This window comes from Monodelphis domestica, chromosome 1, assembly GCF_027887165.1.
Source record: "Monodelphis domestica isolate mMonDom1 chromosome 1, mMonDom1.pri, whole genome shotgun sequence".
In the NCBI taxonomy this organism is placed as follows: domain Eukaryota; kingdom Metazoa; phylum Chordata; class Mammalia; order Didelphimorphia; family Didelphidae; genus Monodelphis; species Monodelphis domestica.
In genome coordinates, this window is record NC_077227.1 from 254,907,562 (window position 1) to 254,920,290 (window position 12,729).

Here is a 12,729-nt window from a genome sequence, read left to right on the forward strand (position 1 = left end):
AGAACAGAAAATTAGGAATTCTGTATATAGGTAGAAGAAAAAACAATATTAAGAGGTTTAAGCATCTATGTTAGGTTAAAAATGGCAATAAAATTCAAAAGTTTTGTTAGGATAGGAACATTTTTTTCTCAAACTGAAGGCTACACTCTGTGCCTATTGGCTCCTTCTCAAGCTTTGCCTGGCACCTACAACAAATACCTAAGAGAATGAGAATCATTCCAAAGCTTTGTGGGAAGAAAAGGAGATAAATGTTCTTGCAAAGCATTTTGATCCCTGCAGGGGGTCTCTGAAACAAGGAGTGAGGGCCCATAAATATTTTATCAACCATATTTCCAGAAAGTATAGCACTCTTAATGAGAGGGATTTTTGAAGAGGAAGAATGGGGGAAGGAGGAGAGATAGAGGAAGAAAAAGATAGAAAGAGGGAAAGAGGCAGAGACAGAAATTAGGAAGGGACAGGTGGTAACTGTACATTAGATATCTTAGGTTGGTTGACCAAAGAAAATTTCATTTTTCCATATTAGGCTGATTTTAAAACAATTCACTATGGCAAAGGATTCATGAAAAGAAAAATGTCCTAGATGGGTTGGGAACAGTTTTTTGACTCCTAACAAAATGAAAGACAAATTGTTATCATATTTGACTTTCAAAAGCAATTTAATCTGATATCCAAATTAAAACCTTCTAAGAGAATCAAACAACACTAAAGCCACTGGCATCTATTCAGAAGAAAAGTTCTCAAGGATGCATTCTTTATGCCAGGCCAAATCTGAACCAAAAAGTAGGAAAAAAACAGACATATGAATTTGACCTTATGGCATATATAAAGACCTAGATTAAAAAGCCTCTCAAAGGACAGTAGAGAGAGAGTCAGGGCTAGAGACAGGAGATCCTGGGTTCAAATTTGATCTTGGACACTTCCTAGCTGTGTGACCCTAGGCAAAGCACTTAACCTCAATTACTTAGCCCTTATCACTCTTCTGCTACAAAATTGATACTTATATCAAATCTAAGATACAGGATAAAAGTTTTTAATAAACAAGAAAAAGGTCTCTCAAGTGACACAGCCTTGCTTCTGTACAAAAACCATTACAAAATCATATTAAAATCCCCTGAGCAAGAATGTTTTTGCTATTTGGTATTTTGCGTTTGATTTCTGAGATTAGTTTGAATTTAGGACTTTATACAATTTGAAAGACTATCCAGTTTGGCTTCATCTTCCAAATGATGATGATGAAGCTGTTAGCAGCTAGAGGTTATGCAGTGCTTAAAAGGTTTTTAGTAAGAGGTGTGATCCATTGGGGAGACTGGATTTCTATTTGCACAGAGGGAAATAGTAAGAGAGAAATTATCAGTAAACTAGGTGAACATAGAGTAGTCTACCTGTCAGATCTATGGGAAAGGAAAGAATTTAAGATCAAGCAAGAAATAGAGAACATTACAAAATATAAAATGAATAATTTTGATTACATTAAATTAAAAAGGTTTTGTTCAAACAAAACCAATGCAACCAAAATTAGAAGAGAAGCAACAAATTGGGGAAAAAAATTTTTTAACAAAAACCTCTGACAAAGGTCTAATTTCTCAAATTTATAAGAAACTAAGTCAATTGTACAAAAAAAATCAAATCATTCCCCAATTGACAAATTTTGGTCAAGGGACATAAATATGTAGTTTTCAGATAAAGAAATCTTTATCTTTCAGATAAAGAAACAAATCAATAAACAAATGAAAAGTGTTCTAAATATCTCATAATTAGAGAAATGCAAATCAAAACAACACTGAGGTACCACCTCACAACCTAGCAGATTAGCCAATATGACAGTAAAGGAAAATAATAAATGTTGGAGGGGTTGTGGCAAAATTGGGATACTGGTGCATTGCTGGTGGAGTTGTGAATTGATCCAACCATTCTGGAAGGTAATTTGGAACTATGTCCAAAGGGCTTTAAAAGACTGCATAGCCTTTGATCCAGCAATACCACTACTAGGGTTTGTACCCTAAAGAGATAATAAGGAAAAATGTCTGTACATATTCTTCCCTAAAACAGAAAGTCAGGAAAAGATAAAGACCTATAGCTAGAAGAGAAATTTGCCATTTGCTTTCCACTTACACTGTTGATCAAGTAAACACCACGTCCCCTGGAAGAGGCCACAGGTTTTACTATCCAAGGTCCCCGGTCCTTTGAATAGGAATCTGTTCAAAACATTACAATGAGAAAAGATAGATCATACATTCATATGTTTGTGAATGTTGAACAAAGGGCATCCAGGTCCAAAGGGCATTTCTCAAGTCTTAAATGCAGATCAGTAGCTAAATTTTTCTTTTTCAAACAGCTTAAAAATGATTCATTTTACTTGCATAACCTTTTAACTCACCCTCTGATAACTTTCATTCTAAAATAATGGAGATAATTATACAAAACAACTACATCTTAACCTGCCCCCATCCTCAGGAGTGTTTATTGGTCGGAGATTCTAATCCCATTTACTAAAGAACAGATCTTGTCCAGAGTTAAGAAATAGGGGGAAAGTTCATTTTGATCAATATTTTGCCACTTCACTGAATTAGTTCTCCCTGCTTAAAAGAATTCTATGAGTAACCTGTGAATTAAAATAAGTTTTAGGAAATGGAGAAAAGGTGCAACTTTATAAGTAACCTGGGTTTTTTTTTTCCTTTTGTAGGTGTCCAGTATGTTCCACAGATTTAGTAGTCCCCAGGAAATGCATTGGAGGGCAACTCTAGTTTGTATGAATATTCCCCCTTCTAAACTAAGGCATTTTGCATACTATAGTTTTACTTGAAACCTCCCCTAGAATGTGTGTATGTTGGGAGGGAGGGTTGGTAATTCATTAGAAAATAAGACTGTAATAATATAGTTCAGAAACAGTCTAGGTGAATATCTATAAAAGCTTAAAGTGAGCCCTATACCTTCATGTGAATGTTTGAAAGGTCCAGATGTTATGCCAGGTAGTTTTCCATTGGGTTAGATATACTTTGGGGAGCAGGCTCTTTGGTTAAGTCCAGGGGAAGCAGACAAAAGAGGAGGATTGATGACCAGGTCCAGTCTAGGGTCCATTGGCTAGGGTTAGGGCTAGGGAACTCTCCTCTTTCTCATTCCAATCTATTAATAGATAGCCCAAGGATGAAGCAATAATACCAGAAGCCACAGTAGAAGAGTCAGTCAACCTTTCTCCTAAAACATTCTTATTTCCCCCATTGCCCATTTCTTACCAGTTTTGCCAGTGCAGTCCTAGGTACCTTGACATCTGCTCTGCTACTTTTTCTAGAGGAACCAGTTGGCCTTTTGACATACCATGAATCTGAACCCTCCATTATGCATAGTCTCACCCAATTAGAATTGTCTCAATTTTCTGTTTGAATCTACAGTGCTTAGCCCAGTGCTCAGCATATAGTAAGTACTTAATGTTTTTTGCATTCCACTCTATAAAAAGAGATAGCAGCAAAAGAGCAGGAATAGATTAATAGACCTCCTCTACTACCACTGCCAACAGTATTATGAAGTTTCTCTTTTAATTTAAACTTTTGCTTACTCCCTTCTATTCTGCAGACAAAAAGCCCCTAAAAGCAGCAATTACCACCATTTCAAAGCAAGAAAAAAAGGGTATATGAAATAATGTGAGACATAGATTTTTCTTGATTTTCTATGAATATTGTCTTACCCCTGCATAATATTGCCACAAAAAAATTATAAGTATGTTTTGATCAAACTGAAGTTTGATTACATAAAAGTAATGAAACCAAGTATCAGCCAAACCAAACTAGGATTCAAATCCCAATATTAACTTCCCTAAGCATCCATCCGTTTGCCATCTCATTTAAAGTACTGATCCTGAAGAAATAACTTGTAATTTGCTTCATCTAATATGAAGCTTTCATAGAACCAATATGCAATGTTGCATGGTATTTGTGTCTGAATAAAGAAACAGAGATAAATCATATATTTCAGTGTCATTAATCCTAAGGCAATATCAACATTTTACAAAATCCCATGAAAACTTCCCTTTGTTCTAACAAAGAGAAAAAGTTGCTGAGCAAAAAATTAATTTCTTTACCACTATATCAATATCAATTAATTAAACATTCATTAAGTACCTACCACATCAATATGTCACAAAGACTTTCAGGGTTCAACTCGACTCAACTTAAGGCAATATAAGCTCTCTTTTACTCTCTTTCCTCCAACTACAAGCCATTCAAGATCTTCTATCTCCTCCCCCTCTCTATCAGAATTAAATATCTTTTCAAAGGTTTAGGCTTCTAAACTTTTCAGCCAGTAGCACAACATGCCAATTTTCATCATTTGGAATAGAAGAGCACTTCCACTATTCAACCTTACTTCCCACTCACCCAACCCCCTGATATGTTAGAATAAGTTTATAATTATTGGAGTATAACATGAAATGTAAAACTCTGGGAAGTTCCATTATAAATAACGTGCTTCTAGTTTTTAAGAAACATCATCAGAGATATAAAATGCCTAGAAATTATTTTGGAGGGCTTGATACTAGGGTACATTTTTCCTCTGGTCTTTCCATGTCTAATAAAATGGCTGTTTCCTGGACCAAGTCTTTAGATCTGGACCCAGAAATTCATATTGTTATCATCAGTGAAAAAAATTAATACCATTAACAGAACCCAAAACTTGACCATGCTATAATAAATGAACAAATTGAAGGTTCCTAAAATCTAGGTTCCTGAAGGTTCAAACTTTTGTCAATAAGATCTAGGGCTCTCTACAAGAGATCTTAACCTGGGGCCTGGAATTTTTAAATATTTGGATAACTATATTTCAATAAAATTTGTTTCCTTTGTAATCCTATATATTTTATCTCATGCATTTAAAAATCTCATTCTGAGAAGAGGACCCAGTCTTTACAAAACCGCTAAAGGAGTTTATGACACAAAATAGTTTAAGAACTTATTAATTTAACAAATAATCATTTTATGCCTACCACATGTAAAAGTAGTCTTCTAGGTCTTGTCTAACTTTAGTACAGTATTTGGAGTTTTTCCCATCAATGCTAAAAGTACTTTCAAGTGTTCATGGCAGGATCAACTCTAGGAAGCTATGCCTATTAGTTCTATGAATTTAGCTTCCCTATATGGTTGTTTGCTGTAAAATATGTGATAAATTCTGATAGGGCAGGATTATACAAGATCTTAAATCTCCCCTTTTTGCCCTTCAAATTTTCAACTTAGCAAGGCAATTTTATTATTGCCATGTCAAAGTTAATATATACTTTAAAAAACAAACTACACAGAATGGATCACATTTCACATGCAATCCTCTTTTTTAGTCTTTATATCAGGATGTTTGTGTTTCTTAATGATTAAATTAATAATAAAAATGAAAAAATTTTAATCTTCAGTTTAGATATGCATGAGAAGAAAAGGAATTGTACACTGAACTGACATGGAAGAAATTAGGAACCAGAAGGTTCCCGAGCCTTATAATCATCTCTGCGAATGAAACTCAAATAGCCAGATTAAATATGATATAGTCACTTTATATTTGCATGTGTATATAATATAAAAACAGAGGATCTGAAAGAAAAAGATTGATAGAAGACATGGGGTACTTCGACACCAAAGCACATACATGAAGGACACGAAAAGCAGCCCATGTGGTAAAAGGGATAAGTGGCACATGATATTAAGGTCGTACACACACACACACATACACACACACACACACACACCCCCTCCCAGGCAGATGAAATCAAGTGTCCTTATAGGGGGCACGTTCACCAAACAAGCAAAGCACAGTGATATGGGTGAATGTAGTACCCAGAAAATACACTCAAGACACATACAAAGCAAATTATCATAGTGCATAATCCAAATAAAGTTAATTAAGTCTAATGTTAATCTTGCATCGGCCTAGGAACTACAATTCTTTGAATTATTGTCTTTTTTCTCATAAGCTTGAGATAGTCACTTGGGTGAATTTGGCTCAGGTGTAATAGTTGGGGACCACAACACTCTCAATCAATCACTTACTACAGAATTCTGCATACTCAGCTGGCAGGAGGAAGGTCTGAGGGAGGATGTGGAATGCCTTGAATCCATGAGTATGTTGCATTCGAATAATGTTTTTGTACAGTCGGTCCTTCCGGGTTAGTTCATAAGACCTAAAATCATACAAGTTTGTTTTTTTCTTTCTCAGTCAATTGTGTTTCAGAGACTTGCCAGTATACTCATACTCTGAAGGATTGACAAAAACAGACAGGAGATTTTAGGTATGATAGGAATATGAATTTAAATGAACAGTAATAATACTGATTTTCTATAATATTTTAAGGCTCATCACCAACCCTGTGCTACTCCCCTAATTGCTTCACCCAAGACACAAAGCTGAGAAAAATTCATTTGGGGTCTAAAGAAATACTAACACATCAACATTTTAATCATAACCTTCAGAATGAGTAATTCTACAAATTTCTCCATTAACAAATTCTGCTATAATTAGTTATACCTCCAGTTTACCTCTCAAAGTTTCTGTTTTCCTAATTACTGTCATCCATAACTAATGCCCTAGGGAAAATTTCTTCCCATCATATTTTCTTATAAATCTACATTCCTAAGGTGTTGGGCCCCTACCTCTTCTGACCCACTATCTATCACCCTTTGGAATCCCTTTGCTATTATTAAATTATTATATTATCAAATGCTGCTTTACCCTTGACCTCTTACTCATATACATTCTTTTTTTTTTTTAACCCTTACCTTCTATCTTAAGAATCAATACTATGTATTGGTTCCAAGGCAGAAGAGCACAGAAGAGCAATAGGGCTAGGCAATGAAGATTAAATGACTTGCCCAGGGCCACACAGCTAGGAAGGATGTGAGGTCAAATTTGAACCCAGGATCTCCCATCTCCAGACCTGGTAATGAGTCACCTATCTACCCCCCCCCATACACATTCTTTTTAACCATGCATAACCAAAACCCACCTTTCCCCTAGGGTCACCACAACCTTTGCCACCCCTTCAATGCTGGCCAGTCTTTTTTAATGTCTCCCAACTCCCAGGCTTTGGATTTAGCAACTTTTGTTCCCCCCATTGTCACTTGCGATCCTAGTATTTAGAGCCAGAAGGTTCTATAAAGATCATGTAGTCCAACCTTTTTATTTTAAAGATAAGGAGGCCCAGTGGAGTTAGGTAAGTTGTCTAAGAACATATTAGTAGTAAATAGCAGAAACATGACTCCAACTATAGTTTTTTTTCCTAATATACCACTATATTCATTTTCTAGACTCCTGGTTCGGCTACCTTCAATTCACAACATATTTATATGTATTTATGTTGTACCTCCAAGAATATAGACTCCTTAAAGACAGGGGCTAGTTTTCTTATTTGTCTTTGTATCTCCAGCACCTAGCACAGGACCTTGAACACCTTTTTTTGGCAGGGGGGTTGTTGGGGGAGACCTAGGTTTGTTATTTCATCAGAGCAGGGAACTCCCAAAGAAGAAATTCCCTCCAGCAATGCAAGCAGCACCAGCTGCCTGGGGGTACTGAGAGATTCAGGGTCAAAATTTTAGTATGTATCACAAAGGGAACTTGAACTCAAATCTTCCTGATTTCAAGGCTGGCTTCATATCCATCATATATGCCACAACACCTTTCATCTCACAGAGATGCTTTACAAATGCTTACTGAACTGAATTTACTCAACAACTTCTCCAGTGGAGTTTAGGTTGCTCAATTATACATCTTCTGATATTTGCTGCTACCATATAAATAGCTTTCAGGAATTTTCTAGCTTCCTCGAGGATTTGGACCTGGCTTCCTATTCATCTTGTGCATCATCCTTAGTGCCCCAACATTCATGTGAACAGCTCTTCTGATCCATTGACCTCACAGCTCCTCTTCTTCAGCTCCCATGACTTTGGTATTCTCCTCCTCTACTTTGCCCACACAGTGCAGAAGTCCCATTTTAGACCTCACCATCAACTCTGACACAATTCCAACCCTAAGAGCTCAAATTCCCCTCTCTGACCATAATCTTCTCATTTGTCAGCTTTCCTCATACTGCTAAGTTGATCTTAAGATGATATCTGGTCTTCAGATTCCTCTCTTTTCTCCAAATATTTCAACCCTATTCTATTGTCCTTTCTATTCTATTAATGTCTTGACCAACATGATGAGTAATTTTAGCACTCCTTTCTATTCCCCCCCTGCATTCTTCTTTACCTTGCCCTTCTGTCATTCTTTTCCCTACCCCAAGTAATATCCAGCTCAAGTAATCCCTGTCATCCACCTTCTCTGTTCCTATTCCCAAGTATTTCTGGAACAAGTTAATTATGTCCAATGCAAATTTATGCTTTCTAATCTCAATTGATCTTTTGCTTCTGCTGTAATACTTGTATTTGTCTCTTTTAAATTCTTTATTGCATTGAACACAACTAACTCCAAACATTTTCTCCTCTCTTCAAACTACTAACCTTTTTCTTACTCCATTTCAACAGAAGACTTTGCCTTCTAAGTATTAAAAAGATCTAGGTAATCCAACATGAACTCCCTCAACAACTCTCATATCTCAAAAATTCTAGAGATCATCATCTAATCTCTACTTCTATCCCATCTCAGAAGATGACAAGGTAAAATCTACTATCAAAACTAACCATTCTATTGATACTTTTGATGCTATTTTTCTCTGTTCCATTATCCCTTTAAAATATTACATTGGTGTCAGAAAGACTGGAGTTAAAATCCTGCCATATATATTTACTAAACTGTATAACCTGGGGTTAGTCACTTAACCTTTCTAAACCTAAGTTTCTTCATCTATAAAAGAGGAATAAATAATAGCACCTACCAATGAGATATGTAAAGCATTTTGCAAACCTTAAAGCAATAGGTAAATGCTTTTTTTTTTTTGTCTACATCTATGATTTCATCAATATGGTTAATTCCAGGTACAAAAGCTCCTCTGTCTGATGTAGATCAGTAATCCACATGGAATATATAATCTTAGGAGCAGCTGAGTAGCTCAGTGGATTAAGAGTCAGACCTAGAGATGGGAGGTCCTGGATTCAAATCTGGCCTCAGACATTTCCCAGCTATGTGACCCTGGGCAAGTCACTTAACCCCCATTGCCTAGCCCTTACCACTCTTCTGCCTTGAAACCAATACACAGTATTGATTCTAAGATGAAAGGTAAGGATTTAAAAAAAGAAGAAGGAAAAAAAAGAATATATAATCTTAGACAGGTACCTTGGGGATCGAGAGTTTCAGTGGCTTGCCAATATTCACACAGCTAGGCTGTATTAAGGGCAAGACTAGAACTTGAAGCTATCTGGCTCTCTATCTAATCTGTACTGCCTCTCATTAGATATTAGATAGATATTCAATATGCCTCTCATTAGATATGGATTTGTGGAACCAATGCATCAAGTAGTCCAACTTTTTTTATAATTCTTAAGGATTGATTAATTGTGTAGAATTTTTATCTAGATCAATAATTCAAATACCATGTGTCTGAGTGGTTTCTGGGGAGAAACTGAATCTCTAACTTTACAAAGTATGTAATTCCCATGGTGAAATCCATATTTCATTTTCTTTTTCTTATACTTGTTTTCATGGGGGGCAACAAATTATGATTTACCTCTGAAAAATGGTAGTAATAATTTTTTTTAAAGGTCACCCTGTGTGCCTACATTGGAAGTTTAGCAGCCACTGAGAGGCCTAATTCCACCACTGACCAAACAAGAAGCTCCGGCCTGCTATTTCCAAACTGTGTCAGTTCACTCCAGCTTAGGCAGAATGGCAGCTCCCCATTCATACAGACTTAACATACGCATTGATTGGTTTTATTCCTACTGCAAGTTGAGCTCAAGCATTCCACTAGCCTCAGCCTCCTCAGTGGCAGGGATTATAAGTGACTGACACCAAGCCAGGCAATAATCTGTTTAAATTTTTAAAACTAGGATATGATGACAAACATTAAGTGTATGTGTGTATGTGTTTAAAAAGTCATTAGAGACTCATAAGAACATCGACTATAAAGTCCCTGGATGAGACCAAGCTATAAACAAGATTTTACAAGGAACTTATAACCTGAACAAGACAAAATGAATCTATCCTATACCAAAATCTAGGGTATAATGAGTTCTGTAACTAAGCTAAATTCTGGAAAATTCAATAATCCACTCTGACAACATATAATGAGAACCACTGGAGATTTTAAAATAATCCTTATTTTCTGTCTTAGAATCAATACCATGTATTGGTTTTCAGACAAAAGAGTAATAAGGACTAGGCAATGGAGGTTACATGACTTGCCCAGGGTCACACAGATAGGAAACATCTGAGGTCATATATGAAACCAGGACCTTCCATCTCTAGGCCTGGCTCTCAATTTGCTGAGCCATCTAGCTGCCCTCACCACTGGAGAGTTTTAAAAATCAAAATTTAAAGTCTGAAAATTATAGGTGCAAGGTAGTACTTACATAAGTTGCTCCAGGATTTAACATGTAGTTATAGAACAGTCATGGTTAGTCCTGGACAAAACCATCTCTGACATAACCAGGTTGGCCAGTTTGCCCCCTTTTCTCTCTTAAGGACACTTAGCACTCCTCAATTACGCTGATCTCTCTCTACCCTCTCCCATATCAAAAGCTACTCAGGAAAAGATTAGAAACTCATTTATACTAAGGTATAAAATGATTTATTACAGCTTAAAGTATTGTCCCCTCTCAACTATTGTCCCCTTTCAGAACATTGTTGCTAAAGACAACAAAGCCTTCTGTTAAATGAATGGAAAGGACAGAAGACCCTTCTGAAGTCACTGAAATTGTAATAATGTATATATGAATGTCATATATATGAATATATTATGTGTGTGGTATAGAATGTAGAAATATATACGATAAGCCTCAAATAGCATCTCTCTAGAACAACTCCAACTCACAAACATCAATCTTAAAGCACTGTGCCATTTTTTGCTAGTTCAGATCTGAAATCTCTAAGAACTTGTTTTTAAATCTATCAGTGAAAGGCCATAACTCCTTTGGACTGCCACATGTTCATCAGCAAAACAAGAAAGTTGGGTATGATCCTCTCTAAGACCTATTTCAGTTCTTAGACTCTTTGGTTTAGTTATCACACAAAAACCATCTAGACAATCTTAGTTTGGGACCATTAAACAAATTTCATTTGTCCTACAATTCATAGTTTTTACTCTGGTCCCTTGAACCCAAAGGATTCTTGAATAAATCCAGATGCCAAAGTATTTCTTTCTCTGGAGTGGGAGATAGAAAGGTAGAGAGAATAGGACTTGATCTTCTATACATCAGAAATTATTTCTTTTAAGGGATTTATTGGTTTCTTTGTTTGCCCCTGTGTCTAAAGCTGGTAACTTTAAATGTTGCTAAAAGTGAGTGTTCTAGTATTACCTGGGAAAGTGATTGACCTTTTGCATTTCAGAAAGAGTACGAAGTAAGAAAGGCTTTAGATGGGATCCTGTCCACATGAGGTTATAATCAGTGCTGCTTGGATGAACCTAAGGGACATATAAGGAAAAGATAAGACCACAACCTAACCTCCACCTAGGGAATAAAATTAGCCAACTAATGTAAAAAGAAACAATCACTATTTGTTATATACTCAGAAAGGCTAAGAAGCAGTGCTGCCAGAGGTGACAGTCTTGCTAGTCTTAGATAAGACTGGAAAGTGGTCATACAAAACCAAATATATTAGAGCTGAAATATCATGGATAATGAGTTTCAAGGAGAGAGAGCTCAGGTAAGACAGAAACAACAAATCACAAAAATGAAACAAAAAATAAAGTTACTTCCCTCAATTTCTTTTTAGAATAAATAATTTCATGCTCCTGTAATCATTAGCTTTTAAGTACAAGTCATTATCAGACCCAGAATTCTTCAGAAACAAATGAATTTACAATATAAATCATTATCAGTCATTGTCAAGACTTCCACCAAAATTTCCATTTCAGACTTCAGGTTAGAATGAGTACAAAATTAGAGTTTTGAAGTCATTCCCAAATATCCAATCCTTTGTGGGGAAAAAGCCTCTAAAAAAGGCCAAGAAAATCCAAGTATTATCTTTAAGAGAAAAAACATAATACTTCCTTGGGCTATTTTTCCATGCCCTGGAAGAAATGACAACACTATTACAGAGAGGGGGCTCATTTGCTTTCTAAATCTGGCTCTGTTAAAAGAAAAGGTTATTAGGTAAGTGGCTAAGATTTTAGCTCTATGAATGGGACAGCAGAAATAACAAAAATTGCCTAATATTACTAAAGCACTTACTTCATGAAATCCATGAGCTGTCAGAATGCTACGCACCAGACGACTATCCGTCCGCACAATCTTATAGGACAAATGATATCGTTCTTAAGGAAATTAAAAAAAAAAAAGGTATGTTACCAAGAAATTATTAACAGAGATAAGAGCAAGCTATCAGAGCTTCAACCTAAATAAAGCTCAACAAAATTATACTGGATATCTTTACTCCAAAGGAACATTAAAACTAGGTGAGGACTATATTAAATATTCTCATGTTTCACCAAGGTAGATAAGTGGCACAATGGACAGAGTACCGAGCTGCATTCAGGCAAACCTAAGTTCAAATGCAGCCTCAGACACATACTTACCAGCTATGTGGCTCTGTGCAAGTTGCTTAATCTCAATTTTTCGTTTGTAAGAAGGGGAGACTAGTACCTACTTTCCCAGGGTTGTTGTG

The 12,729-nt window shown here is 36.1% G+C and overlaps 1 protein-coding gene across 31 annotated transcripts in view; it reads right to left on the reverse strand.

Annotated features, from left to right (window-relative positions):
- The window catches only part of TTLL5 (tubulin tyrosine ligase like 5), a 409,941-nt gene that overhangs the window by 350,479 nt on the left and 46,733 nt on the right, over positions 1-12,729 (reverse strand). For 29 of the 31 annotated variants that reach the window (XR_008914964.1, XR_008914965.1, XM_056810663.1 and 26 more), the window contains 4 exons: positions 12,297-12,379; positions 11,421-11,527; positions 6,024-6,154; positions 2,113-2,195 (listed from right to left, as the gene is read on the reverse strand). Coding sequence is in view for 28 of the 31 variants with exons in the window: in XM_056810663.1 (XP_056666641.1) it covers positions 2,113-2,195; positions 6,024-6,154; positions 11,421-11,527; positions 12,297-12,379 (404 nt within the window). In the remaining 3 variants the exon portion in view is untranslated. Of the gene's footprint in view, positions 1-2,112; positions 2,196-6,023; positions 6,228-11,420; positions 11,528-12,296; positions 12,380-12,729 lie in introns of those variants that run through there. The other 2 variants (XM_056810667.1, XM_056810672.1) reach the window with 2 other exon arrangements.